The following is a 24,239-nucleotide window of genomic DNA, read 5'->3' as shown; positions in this document are numbered from 1 at the left end:
CCCATTCCTACCCTTTTTTGAGCCCGGTCTCCGTTGTCACCACTACATCATATTCCTATGTGGCTATTTGCACCTGCAGCTCACCAACCTTATTTACCATGCTTCGTGCGTTTACACACATGCACTCCAAACCTATCTTAGACCTTCTCGTATTCTCTCTTAGTCTGATCCCACCTAATACTGTACTATTTCTTACTCTAGTGCTATCTGTCTCCCCGAATCCTTTATGTACGTTGTTTCTCCTTTCTAATGTTACATCCTGGTGCCCACCCCCCTGCCAAATTAGTTTAAACCCTCCCCCACTGCACTAGTGAACCTCCCCGCTAGGACATTGGTCCCATCTCTGTTGAGGTGCAATCTATCCTTCTTGAAAAGATCTCTCCTGCCCCAGAACTGCTCCCAATGCCCCAAGATTCTGAAGCCCTCCCCCTCGCATCATGTCTCTAGCCACGCATTAATCTGCCTTATCTTTATATTTCTGTACTCACTAGGGCATGGCACTAGGAGTAATCCAGAGATTACTACCTTTGAGGTCCTGCTTTTTAACTTCCCCCCTAGCTCCTGAATCTCTGACTGCAGGACCTCATCCCTTTTCTTTCCTATGTTATTGGTGCCGACATGGACCACGACTTCTGGCTGTTCCCCGTCCCCCCACAGAATATTCTGCACCCTCTCCATGATGTCCTTTACCCTGGCACCTGAGAGACAACATACCATGCGGGACTCACACGGTGGTCACAGAAATGCCAGTCCGTCCCCCTGACTGTCGAATCCCCTATGACTACTGCATTTCTACACTTCGCTGTGCCCCCACCCGGTGCGGTCCTTTGCCCCATGGTCCCACGCTCAGGACTGCACTCCTTCGAGGTGTCATCACCCTAAATACCGGTTTGAGAGTCCCACACACACAGAAGATTCCTGCACTCCCTGCCTCTTCCTACCCTGGCCACCCACTTGCTATCCTGAACTCTCTGTGGCTGCGGGGTGACCACCTCCTGGAACGTACGACCCAGGAAAACCTTCAGCAGTGACTCCAGCCACCCCTCAAGCTCAGAAACCCTCAGCTTGAGCTCGAGCAACTGGAGGCATTTCCTGCACATGTGGCCCTCCAGGACACATGAAGCATCCTGAGGTTCCTCCAAGGCACAGGATTGGCAGGCAATGGGTCTCAGCTGCCCATCCATTATATTTAGAAACCTTTTTTTTTCTAAACTCCCTTTAGATACTCGATTATTATTAATTTACTTACCGTTTACTTTCCCCGATTAACCTACCCTTTTATTCCGTGTCTCTCAGAGCTCCTCCTCTCTGTTCACTGTGACGTCACTGTGATGCCACTCTCTCTGTTCTTAGTGAATGGGGAAAGGGCTCCTCCTCTGGGGCTCAGCACCGGTTCTCTCGACTCCGCACCGCTCCCGCTTTTGTACTGATACCTGGGGCTCCTCCCCTGGTGCTCAGCACCGCTTCCCACAACTCTGCTCCGCTCCTGCTTTTGTACTGATCTATTTTGAGACTCCTTATTCTAGCCTGGACCATATCCACTTTGACACTTTCGACCTTAGACTCAACTGTAAGATGTATTATTGATAACTCATATTTTTTGTCGTGAAGGCAACAACAACTTGCATTTATATAGCGCCTTTAACGTAGTTAAACGTCCCAAGGCACTTCACAGGAGCGAATATCAAACAAAATTTGACATCGAGCCACATAAAGAGATATTAGAACAGATGACCAAAAGCTTGGTCAAAGAGGTAGGTTTTAAGGAGCATCTTAAAGGAGGAGAGAGAGATAGAGAGGCAGAGAGGTAGTATTTAAAATCTTTGCCATATCCTGGGAGACCATCTGAATCTGCCCTGAGGAATCCTTCAATGGCCCTGTACTGTCCCTAGTGGTCTTCTGATTCCTAACATATCTAAAATAAGATCTTGCTATTGCTACCACAGCTATCCACTAGCATCTTCTCCAATTAACTGTTGGCTGCTCTGATTGTAGCTTTCATTGCCTTACCTGAGCTTAATACTAATCCCTGTTATCCTGAGAACTATTTTCTTTCAGTGAGTAAAAGCATTTTGTTGGAGTCTGATTTGTCCTTGCACATGACTCATTAGCCAATTTACCATGCACTCTTTTTTCAAACTCTGGGGTCATACATGCCTTCCTTTTGTATCAGATTGCTTTTAATAATATTCCACCTTCTCAAGGTAACCAGCAATGGGCTTTAAATGCAGCTTTGCTGACGACACCCACATTGAGAATAAATTGAAGACAGAAAAATAAACAGCATTAGAAATGAATTTTGAACAGAGCAGCTTTCCTGGTCCCCTACCAGGGTTGTTATTTTCAGTGTGGGCTGGCTGAGCACTCTGCAGCTGTGTCTTTCACCCACCTGTGGCTTGGCCCCTATTCAAAGCCCATGGGACAGTGACAGGTGCAATAGTCTCATCGGCCCCGATATTTACAGGGAGACGGGGAGGGTGCGGGGGAGCTCGGTAGTGGGTCCAAAAACCGTCAAGGCCGGGGATGCGGAGGTCCTGCCGCATTTAATGGCATTTAACTGCTGGGTGGATAAACCAGAGACAGGAGGCCGCAGACGGGGATCCTTGGGGATAGTCCCCGGGAATTGTGAGGGAGGGTGGGAGAGATCGGGGCTTGTTGGGGGCCGGGGTGGGAAGCACTTCTGCTCCTCCTGGCCCACAAAGAGTGCTATAAAAAACACTAACCTGCTGGAGCTGGCAGATCCCACCTCCATTTCGCTGTTGGGTTTCCCGAGCCCTGGGAAAAATGGCCAGCAGCAGTTAAATTTAAATCAGGCTCCCAATCGCACCATGGGAGCCTGATTTAAATATGATTATGAAGTGTCCCGCCTCTCCAAGGTGGGACACACGCACGACACGCAACCCGCTGCCGTTAAAATGGCTGCCGGCACATACGCGGCGGGTTGGAGATGCGTTACTCAATTTTTAAACTTTAACCCCCCAACCCCCACCCAACCTTCTCCCACCCATTGTTAGGGGTGGGGTGGGGAAGGTTAATATCGAGGCCGTCATTTCTATCATTTTACCTAATATGGAGGCAGGCTGATGAGCTGGACAAAATTCATTTGTTTAAAATAAATAAAGCAGATCACTCCCTCAAAAAAGTAAACTGTAAAAAAAAATCCACTTACTCTGATTGCCAGCTAAAAGTATTTTAGCATTATCATTTACATAGACTGTAGTGATAGGATTAGAAAACTGTAAGGTAGGCAGGACTTTCTCCAATTGTATACCCTGTAAAAGAAAGAGAAAAGGCACAGAGGTTAGTATCACACAACATGATGGGAATTAAATTCCTTGGGGGTTCAGTCAGTCTTCTGCTGGAGGTGCAAAAGTGTACCAAACCTGCGACCTTCACCAACTAGAAGGCCAAGGTCAGCAGATGTATAGGAACACCAAGTTCCCCTTCAAATCACACACCATCCTGACTTAGGCATATATCACTGTTACTTCCACCATCGTTTTCTGCCCCTTGCTCAGGTTCCCATCCCCCTGCCATTCGAGTTTAAACCTTCCCCAACAGCACTAGCAAACACCCCCGCGAGGACATTGGTCCCAGTCCTGCTCGGGTGGAACCTATCCCGCTTGTACAGGTCCCAACTTCCCCAGAACCGGTCCCAATGTCCCAAGAATCTAAATCCCTCCCTCATACACCATCCCTGCAGCCATGCATTCATCTGGTCTATTCTCCTGTTCCTATACTCACTAGCACGTGGCTCTGGAAGTAATCCTGAGATCACTATCTTTAAGGTCCTGCTTTTTAATTTATCTCCTAACTCCTTAAATTCACGTTGCAGGACCTCATCCCTTTTTTTACCTATGTCGTTGGTACCGATATGGACCACGACTACTGGCTGTTCACCCTCCCCCTCCAGAATGTCCTGCAGCCGCTCCATGACATCCTTGACCCTAGCACCAGGGAGGCAACATACCATCCTGGAGTCACGTTTGCAGAAGCATGAGTACTGTGAGAGTACCTTCATCACATGGAATGCAGGGGTTCAAGAAGAAGCCTCACTATCACCTTCTCAAGGACAACTAGGGATGGACAATAAACTCCCAGTAACGCACACATCCCAAGAATTAATTTCTTATGGCGATCTCTTTTTGTATGGGCCTGGGGGTTCTTAAGTTGTTCTTCTTGGTGGCGGGGCGGCGGGGGCCTCACAGCTGCATCCCCGCAGCTCAGGTCTCTTCACCGGACTTCCTGGCTGCTTTGGCAGTGAGATGAGGATGGGGTGCCCCAGATACTCAACCTTCAAAGTTATGCAAATCAGGTGACCTCCTTCTGAACCTGCAAACTTTGGAGGGGTTGGCTGCAGAGGTCAGGATGAGTGTATCTTAGCACTTGCACCGAGATGTGCTGCCCTGCGGTTTTTTGGGGTCAAAGACTTTTATCAGCAACTAAAAGTGTCACCTCCCTTTAAAAAGTCTGCTTGGAGAAGCCAAGTCCCAGGACTCTCACCCGCCCAGTTTATATGGGCACAGACTCGACCAAAGTTACTTGTTTCATTGCTGAATTTGTACATGCTGATAGCACATTCTCATTTATTGGTGCAAAGCGGTCAATTGGAAAATCGGGCATGATGCAAGGGTGGGGCCAGATTATCCAATTTCCAATTATAGAAGCTGCACCCACAGTGCAAAACCTTGGAAAATCAGGGCTATTTAGCGAAACAAGAATGTTTCTATTCCTAACTCATAATCACAGAAATAAGAGATTATTATTTCTGTGATTATGAGTTAGGAATAGAAACATTCTTGCAAGACTGTAGATGGTGCTGTTGCAAAACAAACCATTCAGTACTAAATAAATCCTGGAGCACAGATGAATGGAAAAAACTGTAAACCTGCTGACAGGAAACGAGTAAGTTAAATTCTACAAACGAAGAAACCAGTTCCCCACATCATATGCCACTTCAGTTTTACATCATAGGATCCCAATTTCTATATTAAAAGGGGTTTAGTGCCTGAAACAGGCGTGCGCTTTGGACACCCAGAGGAAGGCCGCTTTCAAAATGGCGCCGGCTGCATCGCCGGTGTTAACGAGGTAGTAAGTCTACCGACCCCATTTTGAGGCTGTTACTGCCCCGTTAATGCCAGGTTAAATTAACTCCATTGAGAGATCAACGCATATATATAAAAGTTTTAAGGGTCACCATCACGCTCCAGACACCACACGTGAGGCATTACGATTCAAAATTTCAGAAGTATAAAAAGTATAAATAAACCAGTCATTTCATGTTACTTTTTTGACTTGGAGCCAAAAATCTGAAAGCAGCTTTTAATCTGCAAATTTCCCATACCAAATAAACTCAGTCTCTCTTTACTTAAATTTTTTTGTCCTTAAAGGAACAGGTCAATCTAAACACAACTCCACCTTAGCAATGGAATAATACATTTTGCACTATGTGGTATAATAGTCCTATTACTATAAAATACATGTTTCATCTGATTTACTGTGAGGAACATGAGTATATCCAACACATACTAGCAGATCTGCCATGGTGTTGGTCATGGTGAGTTGGAGGACAGGCAGCTTTGCCATCCCCATAACCATTTAATTGGTCCCCACATGGCAGATTTCATTGTGCCACCTATACTGAAATGAAAGTTAAGTTTAAAAAAAACCAAAAGCCTGTTAAGAGCACTGAGGTGAAAATAGGATCTTAGTTTGTTAAATCACTGGTAATACTCTCTTCTCTTTCATCTCCTCTCCTGCTCTCACTCTGCCTTTCCCGTTCCCCTCCCTCTCCCTTGTTGTGCTTCACTCACCCTCTTTCCTCTCTCTGCTTTCTCTCCCTCTCTCCGCTTGTCCTATAAGTTGAAGCTAGACCTTGAATTAAAATCTTTAATAAAGTTATTAAAGACACAAAAAACTATTTCAGTGGGTAAATGTAATCTTGTGATGTATGAGAAAAAGTGGCAATTATTTTTCAAAAATCATTTTGAATGATTCAATTGGTTCATCAACAAACTATGACAGGCAACTATGTTTCCTATTATAAATTTTGACGTTAAAATATTTACAGCAAATAATGCTTGCCGACAGGGAGATTTTTAATAATATATGAATGTATATATAAAAACTCACGTGCAGTAAATGGATAAAAAAAAATCAAGGGCATTATGCCTTTGATTTCCCGTTATGCACTGCTAGCAGGTCTACTGGGTGCACATTTGTAAAATTCACCTGTTAAGTTTTGACAATAAGTTCAAATTGTGGCAATTTATCTCATCTGGGGTTGAATATTCCTTTTATTTCAAAAAGCATGTATTCCACCTTACCAAGGATAAAGAGGTTAAATAATTGGGAGGTTCTCACAGATGCTTTTAAGTACTGAAAAACTGTTAATTGAATCAAGATATTTAGTGATAAGGAGAAATACATAGGCTCATTATCCAATCAATTGACATACTACTATTCAGCCTTATTAGTACAATGTGAATGGCCTTTCTGATTTACATTACAATCAGTCAAATGTTTGTTAAATGACTCACTTATTACCTCCAGCTACTACAAAAAGGTAGAATCAATAGTAATTTTCCAGTGACGCACTCATTATGGTTCGATGTCCTGCCACATCGTAGCTGATTAATCTGCTCCATTTTACATAATTAATTGATCTCGTCCTTATAAAGACAGAATCAAGATGTGATCTGTGACACAGGATTTTAGGGGGGTGCACAAAGTTATCCGATTTCTATCCATTTTATCAGATTTCTTTTTTTGTTGGGTTGTGTTATTTTTGTTGATATATACTAATAAAACACATTTTCTGCAATTATAAAAATGTTTTGCTTTGAGTAGCTGATAACTTTGAAAGTTGTGACAGGAGGACCTCAGAGAATGTGTCAATACTTACACAGAGTCCTCATGGTGTGTCATTAATGCAGGGAAACTGCCCATAAAAGAAATTTTGAAAAACACTGACATAAAGGAATCCCAGTGAATATAGAAACAGTGAAAATAGGAGCAGGAGGAGGCCATTCAGCCCTTCGAGCCTGCTCGCCATTCAATATGATCATGGCTGATCCTCGATCTCAATACCATATTCCCACTCTCTCCCCATGCCCCTTGATGACTTTTGTGTCTGGAAATCCATCTAGCTCCTTCTTAAATATATTTAGTGACTTGGCCTCCACAGCCTTCTGTGGTAGAGAATTCCACAGGTTCACCACCCTCTGAGTGAAGAAATTTCTCCTCACCTCAGTTCTAAGTGTCCTACCCCGTATCCTGAGACTGTGACCCCTCGTTCTGGACCCCCCAGCCAGATTTTTTTGAAGACAGAAAAACTTGAACAACGCAATTTTTGAACAGAAAAATCTTAAGACATTCCAACCTGTATAAACAATCTAATCACACTGGAATAGTCTATTATATACAGGGATCATTTACAATTATGTCAAATTAACCATTGGAAATATAAAACGTGCAGACATAGGGGCCCATAATTCTATAGTGCTTCAAAAGGCCAGGGTCCCATATTATTGGGTGCAGAGGTCTGAGGCCTACTCTGTGCCCCATGCATTGAGCGCAGGGAAATGCAGAGGGGAGTGCCTAGGGCATTAGTAGCCTACACCTCAAACATATGCAAGTCTCATCAAGCACCCCCTGTCAATCACTGCCCATTGCAAATAGCCAGTGCATGGCAGGGCCACAGGGAAATTCTTGATAATTTTTCCTCGGTGCCCTGGCTTTCCACTAGGCCACACAGCTTGCCTGTAGCTGCAGAGTTGGGCCTCAGAAAACAATTTTACTTGGCTGCCCCCCTCCCTCAAGAAAGTCCTGTTACCTTTAATGAAAATTCCATCCCACAACCTCGGTGTCATGGGAGCAAGATTAAAATATTCAACTGAGCAGACCTCCCATTATTGTACGAGGCCCGCTCATTTGTGCACCTGTCTAAAAGTGAAGGACGTTTCCAGCTGGTTACTGAATAGTTAGGCATATAGTTGACAAGCATTCAGTTCTCCAGCACTGTTGGAAGTATGAATTAAATTGCCAATAAGTAAAACAGGTCCCGGCCTTATGAGCAGACGTTACAGCCGGAAACTGCCTTAAATCTTATGCAGGTTGAGAGGGGCAGAACAAACTACTGATTAAAATTAAGGCTTCATGGTGTAACACTCCTGTTATTATAAAACAGCATATCCGCTGACTTACCATGAGCAACGCTGCAGGAAATCTCTTGGAATATATAAAAACATCAGGGCTGATTTTCTGTTACAAGCCCCTGTGGCACATGTCAGGTGCAGAGTACCAAGATGCACTGTGCCAGTGAGGGGAGAAATCCACTGAATTTTCCTGATCCAGGTGATTTGTACCCCTCCCCCTTCAAATAGCATAACCTCTGACTCACTGTGAGCAACGGGAGAATTACTATTACTATAATATATTACAATTTTATTTTCCTTATGTCTGTTTCCTAAATCACAAACATAAGAAAGAATGGTCCCTGAGGTTACACAAATAAAGGGACAATAAGGAGATATCATTAACAGAGATGGATCCACATATTTTTTGATTTTGACCAAAAGAGGTAAGTCTACCTTTCAGTTCTAATGTTTCAAACAGATAGTGATAGGTTTACCATGAACCAATAGCTGCTATAAACAATATTGAGGCCCGCACTGGAAGCTCAGGAAATCACTAAACCCAAAATAGTAGGCTTGATTTAATGAATGTGCACTCCTTCTGGAAAAAGCACATTCATGAAATTATTCATTAATTTTAATGGTTGGAATATCATGGGATATCCTTGCCTATGATTTAACTATGTGCTCCCAGTGGGCAAAGCTCCTCACCAGGAGCGTGCATTCATAAAACTGGCCCTAGTACCCAAAGATGGGAAGGTAACTGGTAGGAAATGTTTGACTACAGATTTCTAATTCAATAGCTAAAACAAGTCCAAGTTATGTTTTTTTATTACCTCCATACTCCAAAATTGAATGGAACCATCCTGATGTGCAGATAAGACAATGGGATTAGGTTCTATTTTAATCAATGGTACTGGGATAGACTCTTCAACAACAATTTGCGTTGGTGCCGTGTCCACGTCTTTATCAATTAAAAAAGAAACAGAAAGTTTATCACAATATCACTTCCTAAGGCAGTGTATAATAATAGACAACAATAACTAAGAGGAGCAGGCATTTATATTTGAAACAGATGTGGCAGTTTATGGATGTACTGGCCAGCAGGAGTAGGTTTCTTAAAGGTATCGCCGTTTAATTTTTTGGTCAGAAAAGTAGGCATTTTTGCTTATTACATTGCGCTATCTGCATTTTTATTGATGTATTAATTTTTGCTGCTGTTTAGGTCAGATCTTTTGCATGGCAAGTCTTTAAAGAATAAATTTTTCAAGTCCGTACTGGTAGAAAGGTATCTTGCCATTAGTGTGGCCTTGGAAAATTTTCCATTTTAATTCCAACTCTATTTATTTTGACCACTTTGCATCAAACTGGGCAGGCTGGGAATTCCTTTTGGGAGCTTCACATGGAACTCCTCGATTTGGAGGATGAAGAGCAGTTTTTGAGGGAACAAGAAAAGACAGCTGTAACTGTATCTCGTTATTTATGCACTCATCCTTACCCGAGCACCCATATTTATTAGCCTAGACAATCTTTACTGGCCATGTCGGAGGAGACCTGTCTTTAGCTTTTTCCATGGGCATGAAGGTCATTTCTCCAATTAACTTTTACACTACCTGAACCCTTCAAGCCACCGTGGATAACATATACCATGCGAATAGCAGAAACCTTGTTTGCAAGGGGTAGCACATTCATCATTTTCCTTGTGGCAAGGAAGTAACAGCTCAACGGGGTACAGAACGTTCGTCAGGTGAAAATGTTGTCAAAAGTGCAGAGCACTGTATAGGTTCAAACCAGCCACTACCTCCTAATAGGTGAGGTGCACAGCAATTCTGTGAGAAGGGTGTCCTGGCAGTGCCAAATAGGGCAAGCCTTCTTGCATCTACTGCATACAAGCAGTCCATTAATATTGTCAGCCATCAAACAGGGGTTCATGTACTGCGCTGCTCTATTATTTACTCATAGAATTCGTTTAGTGCCCCCCTACCTTGGGTTTCCTTTCACTTCATTTTTGCCTGACACTTGTTTCCCTCACTCTTGCCCTACAGTCTTGGAAAGGGCTGACAAATATTCCATTTGCTAATTAGGTTTCTATGACAGTTAATGACATGTTAAAAGTTGTTACTTGATAGGTTAGCATGGCGTTTGGAATGTGTACAAGTCTGTGAGTATTGACAAACATGCTTTGAATAATTTCATTAATTTTAATAATCTAATTAATTTTAATAATTCCATTAATTTGACCATTTCATCTCCAGAGATGGAGCATCTATAATTGCTTGATCTATTTTAATAATAATATTATTCTTTTCCCACTGAAAATTTGAAGTGTTTGCTAAGTTTGCTATTTATCCATTGGTCTGGATGATATGAAGTGTATTATTGTAATGAACCTTGTTTCCATAATTCTATTGCGAATTTTAAAAAAGCAGTAAAGCAAGTAGTGTCTAACTGTTCAAATGAAGACTAAATGTGAATCATAGTAGGTAAAAGGGAATGGAGTTTTTACAATGTGTATGTGTACAGTACTCCTTTCTTAATCAGTATGTAAGAAGTCCAACAAGAGAGGAATCACTGCTGGATCTAGTAATGGGAAATGAAGCAGAGCAGATAAGAGAGTTAAGTATAGGGGAACATCTCGGGCAATATCGATCACAACGTATTACGGTTTAAGGTAAGTAATAGATTGGAAAAAAGTTAATTTTGAAAGGATGAGAATGGAATGAGGGAAAGTAAACTGGAAAATAATATTGGCAAACAAAGGGATAGAACAGCAGTGGGAAATATTTAAAACAGTGATCAATAGAATCTAAGAGAAATATATTCTGCTAAAAAACAAGAACAAACTATACACCATAGATGAATAAAGATATAAGGGCAAAATTGAAACTAAAGAAAAAGGCATACTCTAAGTATATAGACAACAAAGCAGAGGATGACAAAGGGGAATAGGAAGAGGTTAGGAAAAAAGTCAAAAAAAGTTAGGAAGGTAAAGAAGAACTACGAAATTAAATTATCAAGGAGTATAAAAAGAAATAGTAAAGTAAAAATCAGGATGGGGATAGGGCTACCAAGGGATGCACAAGATAAACTCACAGGTAATTACAGCGTAATGGCAGAAATATTGAACAATTACTTTGCCTCAGTATTTACCAGGGAGAGTAACTCCACTGCTCCAAACACAAAAATGTCTGTTGTCAACTTTTTACTGTGACAGTGCCCTTTTAGGTACTGAGACAACATCATTATAGTTTATAATCATGATCTACTTCAGAGTTCAGGAAGTTATTTGGCATTAAATGGCTTCTGCTGCAATAACGATTCAGGTCATATTTCTTCTTTATTTAATGTACTGGAGCCGTTAATACAAAGCAACATCCTGTACGAGAGTACATACAGCTGAATTTGAGAAGCACAGTCCGTGGCTAGGCCTAATTAAAACCCTCCCCTTTTAACTTGTTTTATTTATATTGCTAAATCAAAGGTAAAACAACACAAATTTTACCAAGGAATATCAAAAAAAAGTTGAATTTGGAGCAAAGCATCCTGCAGATGCATTTAAGGGAAAGCTAGATAAACATGTGAGGGAGAAAGGAATATAATGCTATACTGATAGCGTTAAATGAAGAGGAGTGGGAGGAGGCTTGTGTGTGGACCATAAACACCAGCATGGACCCGTTGGGCCGAGTGGCCTGTTTCTGTGCTATACATTCTATGTAATTCTATGTAAAAGTGGACATGACATTAGAAGAAGAGATCAAAAAAGATATAAAGACATTTAAGATGGAAAGGGGGAGATAATTGATAAACTGATCAAACTTACTGAATCATTATGACATTTTGTACATTAAACAAATAAACTGTCCTTCCAATAATACTTACCTAATAGACTATATTCAGAAGTTGTATAGCTCCCATCAAACTGTACAAAGAAGAAAAAATAATTAAAGAGAACATTGAATTTTCTGGCACTGTAACAATTTAAAGTTGTTACAATTTATATATTTTTTAAGTCATTCATGAGATGTAGGCATCACTGGCAAGGCCAGCATTTATTGCCCATCCCTAATTGCCCTTGAGAAGGTGTTGGTTAGCCACCTTCATGATTGAGTGGCTTGCTAGACCATTTCAGAGTTCAGTTAAGAATCAGCCACATTGCTGTGTGAATGGAGTCAGACTAGATAAGAATGGCAGGTTTCCTTCCCTAAAGGGGATTAGTGAACCAGGTGGGTTTTTACAACAATCCAGTAGTTGCATGGTCACCATTACTGATACTAGCTTTTTATTTCAGATTTTATTTAATTAACTGAATTTAAATTCCCCAACTGCCATGGCAGGATTATGAACTCATATCTCTAGTCCAGTAGCATAACCACTAAGCTACCATCTCTATGTATATATTATATATGTAAACAAGCTAAATAAACAACTGATATGATTACTAAAATCAGACAAATATTTAATTTGTACTTTTATGTACTTACTAAGACTTTTACCAGAAATATTATTAAAATAATTACTTTTTTAAAAATGTTCTGTAGAAGCTCTTAAGCCATTTTAAGCATTCAACTCCCATAATTAGAAATGCTCGGTTGAATTGGATAATCTGCATAGTTTATCGATATTTGAAACTACGAGCACGTACATTGATAAACCCAAGACATTTGTGCTTCAGATAAATTATAGAGTAGAGATTACTCGGCAAAGTTAATTCCATGAATGAAGAAGGCCAGATAACTGATGAATTACTAAATAAAATCAGTTCATCTCTAATCTGTAGTGACTTCTAATATAGGTGTACTCTTTAGGAAATAATTCCATATGTCATCCAAGATCTAATTTTAAAAGAATAAACAACTTTCAGGATAGGGACAGCTCTGCCAGCATCTGTCACTGTAACCGTAACGTTGCATTTGGCGTTCCTAGATCCTTTCAAGCAACAGCAGGAGATAAATGTGAAATCTCACAGTCTGCAGTGTGCAGTTGCATCATGCAGGTCATAGATGGCTCGTTTTGCCTGATTCAGTGAATGGAAAAAATGAGCAGCTCAGGGCTCAAGTCTGAGGGTTTCAGCTGCAAATGGGCTGAGATAGGGGGCAGAGGCAAGAGATGTTTTGGAGGTGGAAGCAACAGGTCTTTGTGATGGAGAGGATATGGGGTCAGAAGCTCACCATGTGACTGGTGGAGAGAGTATGGATATTGTGATAGGGCCAAAGATGATGGTTTCGGTCTTCCCTGTGTGTAGCTGGAGGAAGTTATGGCTCATGCACATCTGGATGTCGGAAAACCAGTCTGACATTGCAGAGGTAGTGGAGGGGTTGAGCGAGGTGGTGTGGATGTAGAGCTGTGTGTCATCTGCACACATTAGGAAGCTGACCCCATGTGGATGATGTCACCAAGGGCAGCATATAGATAAGGAAAAGATGGTGGCCAAGAATGGATTCTTGGGGGACTGTGGAGGTGAATGTGCAGGGATGGGAAGAGATGCCCTTACTAGAGATGCTCTGTCTACAACCAGACAGGAAAATCTGACGCAAGATCATTTAGAAGGTAAAATGTAATCTTTGCATAACTACAAATGTAAATGATTTACATAAAGGCCTACCTTAAACATCATGCTGATATTTGACAGTTTATCTAAAAGTATGCTTGATGTCTTTAATTGATTCTCCATATTTATCCTGTGGGGAAAACAATTATGACATGAAGCAGGATAGCAGTAAAGGATAGTCAACCACTGGAATTCTACTTTCAATCACATTTGCAACTTGGGGGTTTTGAATTCTTCAGTCGTTTGCTGATTCAGTTCTTCAGAGTTTGCAACGAGAACAAAATAATGTGATCTCAGAACTAAAGAGTATCCATCAACAAAGCAAAACCTGAAGCAATAATGAGATTCTAAAAAAATTGCAGCATTGTGATGCTGATATCAAAACCTTCAGCAGAAACATGAAGTGTTCCCACAGAGGGTGGGGCAAGGGGAGACTATGGCAGTACATCAGCATTTGCACTTCGAATCCAAAACCTGGCATATACACACAATAAATCATGAAGGCCCAGAATTTCCTCAGAGCTGTTCTCGCTCCACCACTGAAATTTGACCAGAATTGTAGCAGAAACCCTATTTAGTGTAAACAAGGTTTCCGCTGCACTTCCGGTAAAGTTATGTTGGCAGAGCAGGAACAGTTCTGAGGAAATTCCGGGCCTAAGCCTTCCAAAAATCAGAAAATGAAATTACTGTATTACAGAACGCACAAATCTGACTGTTACAAAAATAAGGCATTATCCGTCCAAAATTTAGCTTAATATCGTCGTCCTTAATTATATCATAGTACATAGAACTGAAAACAACAGAAATTATGTCCCAGATTAACTCAGTATAATATTGCAATGATCTGTCAACCGTTCACCAGCAGTTGGCTTGGGGAAGAGCCAAGCCACTTCATTCAAATATATACTACGTGATTTGTTCAGCTTTGTGTCTGATTGTGAATTTAACAGACAGTTATTTAAATTCTGTTTGGCTCCAGGTACCGTTTGGAGAGATTTATCAGCACGCCTTTTTCAAATCACTTGGGTAGAAATTCAGAGCTAAGAGGAACAGGTGCCGGGCATGACTGGTGACCAGTAGAAATTGGAGTATGAATCACTGGTTAGGGCTCAGCTACAGTATTGTGTCCACTTCTGGGCACCACATTTTAGGAAGCATCTTAAGGCCTTGGAGAGGGTGCAGAGGAGATTTACCAGAATGGTACCAGGGATGAGGGACTTCAGTTATGTGGAGAGACTGGAAAAGTTGGGGTTGTTCTCCTTAAAGCAGAGAAGGTTATGCGGAGATTTAATAGAGGTGTTCAAAATTAAGAGAGGTTTTGATCGAGGAGATAGGGAGAAACTGTTTCCACTGGCAGGCAGGTTGGTAACCAGAGGACACAAATTTAAGATGATTGGCATAAAATCCAGGGGAGAAATGAGGAGAATTTTTTTTAAGCAGTGAGTTGTTACGATCTGGAATGCACTACCTGAAAGGGTGGTGGAAGCAGATTCAATAGTAACTTTCAAAAGGGAACTGGATATATACTTGAAAATGAGAAATTTGCAGGGCTATGGGGAAAGAGCAGGGTAGTGGAACTAATTGGATAGCTCTTTCAAAGAGCTGGCACAGACATGATGGGCTGAATGGCCTCCTTCTGTGCTATACGATTCTATGAAATTCGTTATGGCCCATTTTCAGACACATAACTGACAGTGCACACACAGCACATGCCCAAACTGGGAGGCCTGAGGCTCGACCAAATTTGTAATAATTGTGGCAATCTGCCAGCACCTGTTGCTCCTCCAGAGGAAGCTTGCCCGTAAACGGTGCTTCAATTTGGGCCATCTGCCCCGCTGGAAGCGGCCCACAGTTAAGTCCAGACAAATGTGGTGTTGTCCACATGGGTAGGGTCAACCCCAAGCATCTGTACACCATACAAGGTTGCGTGTTCAAGGCGATTGAGTGGCAGAAATTCCTGAACAGTACATGAATCTCTGAAGGCCCACAACCAGTGCCGTGAGTTATTGCAAAAGCATATGTATTAGAATGTATTGTCAGGATGATTAAATACAAAACAGAAAATACTATACTGTCTTTGTATAAGGCCTTGGGGGAAGTCTCATTTAGAATAATGTGCCCAGTTTTGGTCCCCTCTTATGGTAGGTAATATAGAGGTCCTGGAAAGGATCAGAGAAAGGCTGTTAGATTGGTAACTAGTTTACAGGCTCCTATTTTCCACGATAAGCTAAGAGAACTGTGGCTTTTTACTATAGAAAAGCATAGACTTTGAGGAGATTTCATTGAGATCTTTAAAGCAGTGAGAGGATTAGACTCAATCTATTTGCATAAAATATTTGAGATAGATAAGTAAGGGAGGACCAGGGGATATGAGTATAAATTACGTAAGAACAGAACTAGGTTAGATGTTGGGAAGTACTTCCTTTCACAGAGAGTCACTAGCCAGAATAAGTTGATGGCTTCTGCACTGAGTGCAAAATAGCTGAAAACATTCAAAGGGGAACTGGACGAGTTCCTGAGTGTGGCCAACATGATTGTATATATAGAAGGTAGGTGTCAGGCCCCACTGTGTCAGACCCGCTAATACAGCAGAGGAGCATTACAATGAAGCTCGTATCTGATCTAGAATTGAAATAGAGCAGGCTCTTAGCAAGTTGAAAGGAAGATTTTTTTTAAATTCATTCATGGGATGTGGGCGTTGCTGGCGAGGCCAGCATTTATTGCCCATCCCTAATTGCCCTTGAGAAGGTGGTGGTGAGCTGCCTTCTTGAACCGCTGCAGTCCATGTGGTGACGGTTCTCCCACACTGCTGTTAGGAAGGGAGTTCCAGGATTTTGACCCAGTGACGATGAAGGAACGGCGATATATTTCCAAGTCGGGATGGTGTGTGACTTGGAGGGGAACGTGGTGTTGTTCCCATGTGCCTGCTGCTCTTGTCCTTCTAGGTGGTAGAGGTCGCGGGTTTGGGAGGTGCTGTCGAAGAAGCTTTGGCTGCTGTGGATGGTATACACTGCAGCCACTGTGCGCCGGTGGTGAAGGGAATGAATGTTTAGGGTGGTGGATGGGGTGCCAATCAAGCGGGCTGCTTTGTCCTGGATGGTGTCGAGCTTCTTGAGTGTTGTTGGAGCTGCACTCATCCAGGCAAGTGGAGAGTATTCCATCACACTCCTGACTTGTGCCTTTTAGATGGTGGAAAGGCTTTGGGGAGTCAGGAGGTGAGTCACTCACCGCAGAATACCCAGCCTCTGACCTGCTCTTGTAGCCACAGTATTTATATGGCTGGCCCAGTTAAGTTTCTGGTCAATGGTGACCCCCAAGATGTTGATGGTGGGGGATTCAGCGATGGTAATGCCATTGAATGTCAAGGGGAGGTGGTTAGACTCTCTCTTGTTGGAGATGGTCATTGCCTGGCACTTGTCTGGCGCGAATGTTACTTGTCACTTATGAGCCCAAGCCTGGATGTTGTCCAGATCTTGCTGCATACGGGCTCGGACTGCTTCATTATTTGAGGGATTGCGAATGGAACTGAACACTGTGCAATCATCATAGAACATCCCCATTTCTGACCTTATGATGGAGGGAAGGTCATTGATGAAGCAGCTGAAGATGGTTGGGCCGAGGACACTGCCCTGAGGAACTCCTGCAGCAATGCCCTGGGGCTGAGATGATTGGCCTCCAACAACCACTACCATCTTCCTTTGTGCTACGTATGACTCCAGCCACTGGAGAGTTTTCCCCCGATTCCCATTGACTTCAATTTTACTCGGGCTCCTTGGTGCCACACTCGGTCAAATGCCGCCTTGATGTCAAGGGCAGTCACTCTCACCTCACCTCAGGTACTTTGAAAGGTCAGGAGGCTCTGTACTAAGCTTCTAGCACAGTTTCAGATTAGTAATAGCCTGCTGTGCATTACACTATTTGTGCAGATAATCATCTCTGAGTATGAAGGAGAGGCAAAGGCGGAAACCATCAAGGCAGAAGAGGCAGGACATGAAGAAGATGCAGCAACATCACAGTCAGCCTCAAGTCGACAGCTGCAAAGCTGACTCATTCAAGAAACACTGGCCGAGAAATTCGGCCATGCAGCGCTTGCTAAGCTCCCAATATGGCAGGCAGGAAGCGCGCACGCATTTCTGGCCGGAAGTGCATTGCCGGCCATATTGGATAAGGTAGATGAGCTGGCGGCAGGAGCACCGTCAGGAATCATTTATTCAAATTAGGGTCCTGCGTGTCTTGCAGGACCCGTTTTTGATTTTCAAATACCCCAGAGCTTCACTCGCCACGTTCTGAACTTGCACAGCATAGCGTAGCGCTAACCGGCAGGAAGGCGCCCGTACTTCCCTGAATGTGGAGCTGGAAGGAGCAGGAGTGCTCCTTCCAAACTCACGTCGATGACCCACCCTTCGCGGCCCGACAGCCTACCCTTCCTCACTTACCTGAAGGCCGCTGCAATGCCAGCAACGGCCCGATCTTCAATGTTGGGTTTCTAGATAATTATATGGAAGATCATGGAAAGGACACAGTAATGTTAAGGAAAGTGTATTTCAATCATTTCTTAACTGTTTGCTTCTTTTTTGTTTCTACTGGCATTCAGGTTCTCATGAACCTTTGTACCAATTCTTCTACTTACTATTACTGGCACCAATACGTTTCTCAATGGGAATCGTCCTGATGAGGTATTTAGAAGAGGAGGAGGAGCCAAGTAGTTGAAATTGCATTACCGGTATTCTGTGCCTACCCGCTGGTATCTGCAACCTGCAACTGCAGACAGGGATGAATGTATGTTGCTTTGGCAGATAACTAGTTCATTCAGAGGCTCTTATTCCCAAAGGAAACTGGCATATCAGAGCCAATGGCACCATTTACATATGATTAACCATGTTGGATATTTCCTCGGAAGCACCCCAATCACAGTATGTCCTTCTTTCTGTAAACTTACATGAATCCAGGCAATCTAGGGTGATCAAATGCAGGGAACGGTCGTTATTGTGTCCAGGCCATCACAGAGTCAAATGCAGAGCTGTGCCATATGCAGCCACATTTGTAGCTATCATATAACATAGGGCTAGCACATCTAATGGCAATAGCAGTCAGCCATTACCTGAAACTTGGCTCCGCACCCTTGCAGGCATACTGCAATGGCACAGAGAGCAATCATCCTTACAGCCAGCTCATGTAGGACCAACTCCACTTCAGCAGTCATCAAACAAGATGTTGAATGCTGGGCTGCTCCCTTACTTGCCTGGAACTCATACCCTGGGTTTTTTATCCCTTCAATTCTGCCTGACACTTCTTAGTTCTGTCCTCATTCTGCCTTGGTAAAGCCACTGAGATGGTTTTTGAGCCTTTCCAAAGGCTTTCAAAATTTTTGCCACCCTTCAATTGTCCCCATCTCTTTAAATGTCACATACACACAATTTTCTGGTTCGACCACCAGTGTGCTTCCTGCACATGTCCAAATCTTCACCTGGAGATGTGCATAATTATGAGGTGACCTCAAAAAATTGGATGCAAATAACATCGGTGTCAGTGTAAAACCTGTTTACAGTATTTGGGTATAAACTGCACTCATATCTGATAATCTCGGCTATGCTATCTCATCAGACCATCCCAATTGAATACCTAAACATAACAGAACTGTATGACCATCTTGTTTCTCATTGGCACTCCATGGGCCATAACTTCTTATATTGGGAGACTGTTTTCAAAAAACACACATTAAACTGATATTATTCAGGTCTCACCTGTTTTCGGTGACAAAGTTAATGGCTTGTGAAAACTAGAATCTTCAATCATAACAGAGAGTACAAACAAGAGATGCCACTCCGTTCTTCTAGCTCATCTTCACATAGAAACCCATTACATAACATCACAGCTTAAGACAATAAAGGGGTGAAAGAGACAACAATTTTACTGACCTGAAAAACCGCAGTGCACAAAGCATATTACCAATAAACTGATAAACCCTTTCACTTACCTTCAAGCAGTTTTACATCATATAAGAATAGAAGAATCAAAAAGTATTTTGAAGCAATTGGCACATTTACCCAGAAATTTCTGTTTCAATCTTTTGAATTTTGTGGACTAGAAATTTGACAACTTGAACCTTGGATAATTCCACATCCTGTAAAAAATCCTGCTTCCCAAATCCATCTGTAGTATCTGAAATTAGTTCTTCGTTAAATCTAGGATCCAAAACAAACAATTATTGGTAATTAAGAGAAGATTTAATGAAATTGTGCTCCCACCTTCCCTATATCATAAGGCCAGAAGTGGGGCAGTTCACTGATGATTGCACAGTGTTCAGCTCCATTTGCAATTCCTCAGATAAGCAAGCAGTCCATGCCCGCATGCAACAAGACCCGGACAACATCCAGGCTTGGGCTGATAAGTTGCAAGTAACAACTGCCAGGCAATGACCATCTCCCAATAAGAGAGAGCCTAACTCCTTGACAATAAATGGCATTAACATCGCCGAATCGCCCACCAGCAACTCATCTGGACCAACCACATAAATGCTGTGGCTACGAGAACAGGTCGGAGGCTGGCTATTCAGCGGTGAATTGCGTACCTCCTGACTCCCCAAAGCCTCTCCATCTACAAAGCACAATTCAGGAGTGTGATAATGTATTTTCCATTTGCCTGGATAGTTGCAGCTGCAACAACACTCAAGAAGCTCGACAATGAGTCCGTTTATTCGCCCATCCACCAGCTTAAAAATCCACTTCCTCCACCACTGGCGTACCATGGTTGCAGAGTGCACTATCTACAGGATGCACAGCAGCAATTTACCAAGGCTTCTTTGACTGCACCTCCCGAACCCTCGGCCTCCACCACCTAGAAGGACAAGTGTAAACAATTTTACAACACCAAGTTATAGTCCAGCAATTTTATTTTAAATTCACAAGCTTTCGGAGGCTTCCTCCTTCGTCAGGTGAACGATGTTCATCGTTCACCTGACGAAGGAGGAAGCCTCCGAAAGCTTGTGAATTTAAAATAAAATTGCTGGACTATAACTTGGTGTTGTAAAATTGTTTACAATTGTCAACCCCAGTCCATCACCGGCATCTCCACATCTAGAAGGACAAGGGCAGCTGGTAGATGGGAACACCATCACCTCCAAGTCAGACACCATCCTGACTTGGACATGTATTGCCGTTCCTTCATTGTCGCAGGGTCAAAATCCTGGAACTCCCTACCTAACAGCATTGTGGGAGCAGCTTCACCACATGGACTGCAGCAGCTCAAGAAGAAGGCCCACCACCACCTTCTCAATCCGGCCTTGCCAGCGATGCTCAACATACCGAGAATTAATATTAAAAATAGTTGATCATGTGAGGCTAATAAGGAAGTTTAAGGCTCATGGAATAGATCACAAGTTCTCCAGATGAATTGAGAACTGGCTTGGCAGAACAGCTAGTAATAAATGGAAAATGCTCTGCCTGTGAAAAAATAATGAGCGGAGTTCTGGAAGGATGGATCCTAGAACACCTGTTACTTATAATACCAGTGAATGATATTGAACAGTAGGTTGCAATTTTCCATTGTTATAGAATCATAGAATCATAGAAGTTTACAACATGGAAACAGGCCCTTCGGCCCAACATGTCCATGTCGCCCAGTTTATACCACTAAGCTAGTCCCAATTTCCTGCACTTGGCCCATATCCCTCTATACCCATCTTACCCATGTAACTGTCCAAATGCTTTTTAAAAGACAAAATTGTACCCGCCTCTACTACTGCCTCTGGCAGCTCGTTCCAGACACTCACCACCCTTTGAGTGAAAAAATTGCCCCTCTCTCCCCTCTCACCTTAAATCTATGCCCCCTCATTATAGACTCCCCTACCTTTGGGAAAAGATTTTGACTATCTACCTTATCTATGCCCCTCATTATTTTATAGACTTCTATAAGATCACCCCTTAACCTCCTACTCTCCAGGGAAAAAAGTCTCAGTCTATCCAACCTCTCCCTATAAGTCAAACCATCAAGTCCCGGTAGCATCCTAGTAAATCTTTTCTGCACTCTTTCTAGTTTAATAATATCCTTTCTATAATAGGGTGACCAGATTGTACACAGTATTCCAAGTGTGGCCTTACTAATGTCTTGTACAACTTCAACAAGACATCCCAACTCCTGTATTCAATGTTCTGACCAATGAAACCAAGCATGCCTTCTTCACCACCCTATCCACCTGTGACTCCACTTTCAAGGAGCTATGAACCTGTACTCCTAGATCTCTTTGTTCTATAACTCTCCCCAACGCCCTACCATTAACGGAGTAGGTCCTGGCCTGATTCGATCTACCAAAATGCATCACCTCACATTTATCTAAATTAAACTCCATCTGCCATTCATCGGCCCACTGGCCCAATTTATCAAGATCCCGTTGCAATCCTAGATAACCTTCTTCACTGTCCACAATGCCACCAATCTTGGTGTCATCTGCAAACTTACTAACCATGCCTCCTAAATTCTCATCCAAATCATTAATATAAATAACAAATAACAGCGGACCCAGCACCGATCCCTGAGGCACACCGCTGGTCACAGGCCTCCAGTTTGAAAAACAACCCTCTACAACCACCCTCTGTCTTCTGTCGTCAATCCAATTTTGTATCCAATTGGCTACCTCACCTTGGATCCTGTGAGATTTAACCTTATGTAACAACCTACCATGCGGTACCTTGTCAAAGGCTTTGCTAAAGTCCATGTAGACCACGTCTACTGCACAGCCCTCATCTATCTTCTTGGTTACCCCTTCATAAAACTCAATCAAATTCGTGAGACATGATTTTCCTCTCACAAAACCATGCTGACTGTTGCTAATCAGTCCCTGCCTCTCCAAATACCTGTAGATCCTGTCTCTCAGAATACCCTCTAACAACTTACCCACTACAGATGTCAGGCTCACCGGTCTGTAGTTCCTAGGCTTTTCCCTGCCGCCCTTCTTAAACAAAGGCACAACATTTGCTACCCTCCAATCTTCAGGCACCTCACCTGTAGCTGTCGATGATTCAAATATCTCTGCTAGGGGACCCGCAATTCCTCCCGAACCTCCCATAACGTCCTGGGATACATTTTATCAGGTCCCGGAGATTTATCTACCTTGATGCGCGTTAAGACTTCCAGCACCTCCCTCTCTGTAATATGTACACTCCTCAAGACATCACTATTTATTTCCCCAAGTTCCCTAACATCCATGCCTTTCTCAACCGTAAATACCGATGTGAAATATTCATTTAGGATCTCACCCATCTCTTGTGGTTCCGCACATAGATGACCTTGTTGATCCTTAAGAGGCCCTACTCTCTCCCTAGTTACTCTTTTGCCCTTTATGTATTTGTAGAAGCTCTTTGGATTCTCCTTTGCCTTATCTGCCAAAGCAATCTCATGTCCCCTTTTTGCCCTCCTGATTTCTCTCATAACTCTACTCCGGCAATCTCTATACTCTTCAAGGGATCCACTTGATCCCAGCTGCCTATGCATGTCATATGCCTCCTTCTTCTTTTTGACTCGGGCCTCAATCTCCCGAGTCATCCAGGGTTCCCTACTTCTACCAGCCTTGCCCTTCACTTTATAAGGAATGTGCTTACCCTGAACCCTGGTTAACACACTTTTGAAAGCCTCCCACTTACCAGTCGTCCCTTTGCCTGCCAACAGACTCTCCCAATCAACTTCTGAAAGTTCCTGTCTAATACCATCAAAATTGGCCTTTCCCCAATTTAGAATTTTAACTTTTGGGCCAGACCTATCATTCTCCATAGCTATCTTAAAACTAATGGAATTATGATCACTGGTCCCAAAGTGATCCCTCACTAACACTTCTGTCACCTGCCCTTCCTTATTTCCCAAGAGGAGGTCAAGTTTTGCCCCCTCTCTAGTCGGGCCATCCACATACTGAATGAGAAATTCCTCCTGAATACACTCAACAAATTTCTCTCCATCCAAGCCCCTAATGCTATGGCTGTCCCAGTCAATGTTGGGAAAGTTAAAGTCCCCTACTATTACCACCCTATTTTTCTTGCAGCTGTCTGTAATCTCCTTACATATTTGCTCCTCAATTTCCCGTTGACTATTTGGGGGTCTGTAGTACAATCCTATCAAAGTGATCTCTCCCTTCTTATTTTTCAGTTCTACCCATATAGACTCAGTGGGCGAACCCTCGGATATATCCCCTCTCACTACTGCCGTGATGTTCTCCCTAATCAAGAACGCAACTCCCCCTCCTCTCTTACCTCCTGCTCTATCTTTCCTATAGCATCTGTACCCTGGAACATTGAGCTGCCAGTCCTGCCCCTCCCTTAGCCATGTTTCAGTAATAGCTATAACATCCCAGTCCCATGTACCCATCCATGCCCTGAGTTCATCTGCCTTGCCCATCAGACTTCTTGCATTGAAATAAATGCAGTTTAATCTAGACTTCCCTTGGTCTTTGCCCTGCTTTCTCAGACCATCTGTCCGGTCATGTTTTGTACACTCTCCCTTACTGCCTTTTGTTTCTGTCACCACTTTACTTCCCACTGACTTCCTGCATCGGTTCCCATCCCCCTGCC

At 42.8% G+C, this 24,239-nt stretch overlaps 1 protein-coding gene across 1 annotated transcript in view; it reads right to left on the bottom strand.

Moving 5' to 3' along the window:
- LOC137324304 (WD repeat-containing protein 64-like) overlaps window positions 1–24,239 on the bottom strand; it is a 79,898-nt gene that overhangs the window by 16,429 nt on the left and 39,230 nt on the right. The window contains exons 14-17 of the mRNA XM_067988447.1: window positions 19,731–19,868; window positions 14,371–14,473; window positions 3,170–3,272; window positions 2,724–2,775 (exon numbers count right to left, since the gene is read on the bottom strand). Of these exons, the coding sequence (XP_067844548.1) occupies window positions 2,724–2,775; window positions 3,170–3,272; window positions 14,371–14,473; window positions 19,731–19,868 (396 nt within the window). The remainder of the gene's footprint in view (window positions 1–2,723; window positions 2,776–3,169; window positions 3,273–14,370; window positions 14,474–19,730; window positions 19,869–24,239) is intronic.

Source organism: Heptranchias perlo, chromosome 8 (assembly GCF_035084215.1).
Source record: "Heptranchias perlo isolate sHepPer1 chromosome 8, sHepPer1.hap1, whole genome shotgun sequence".
In the NCBI taxonomy this organism is placed as follows: Eukaryota; Metazoa; Chordata; class Chondrichthyes; order Hexanchiformes; family Hexanchidae; genus Heptranchias; species Heptranchias perlo.
The sequence above is the reverse complement of the archived record's forward strand: the minus strand, read 5'-3'. Positions and strand labels throughout refer to the sequence as shown.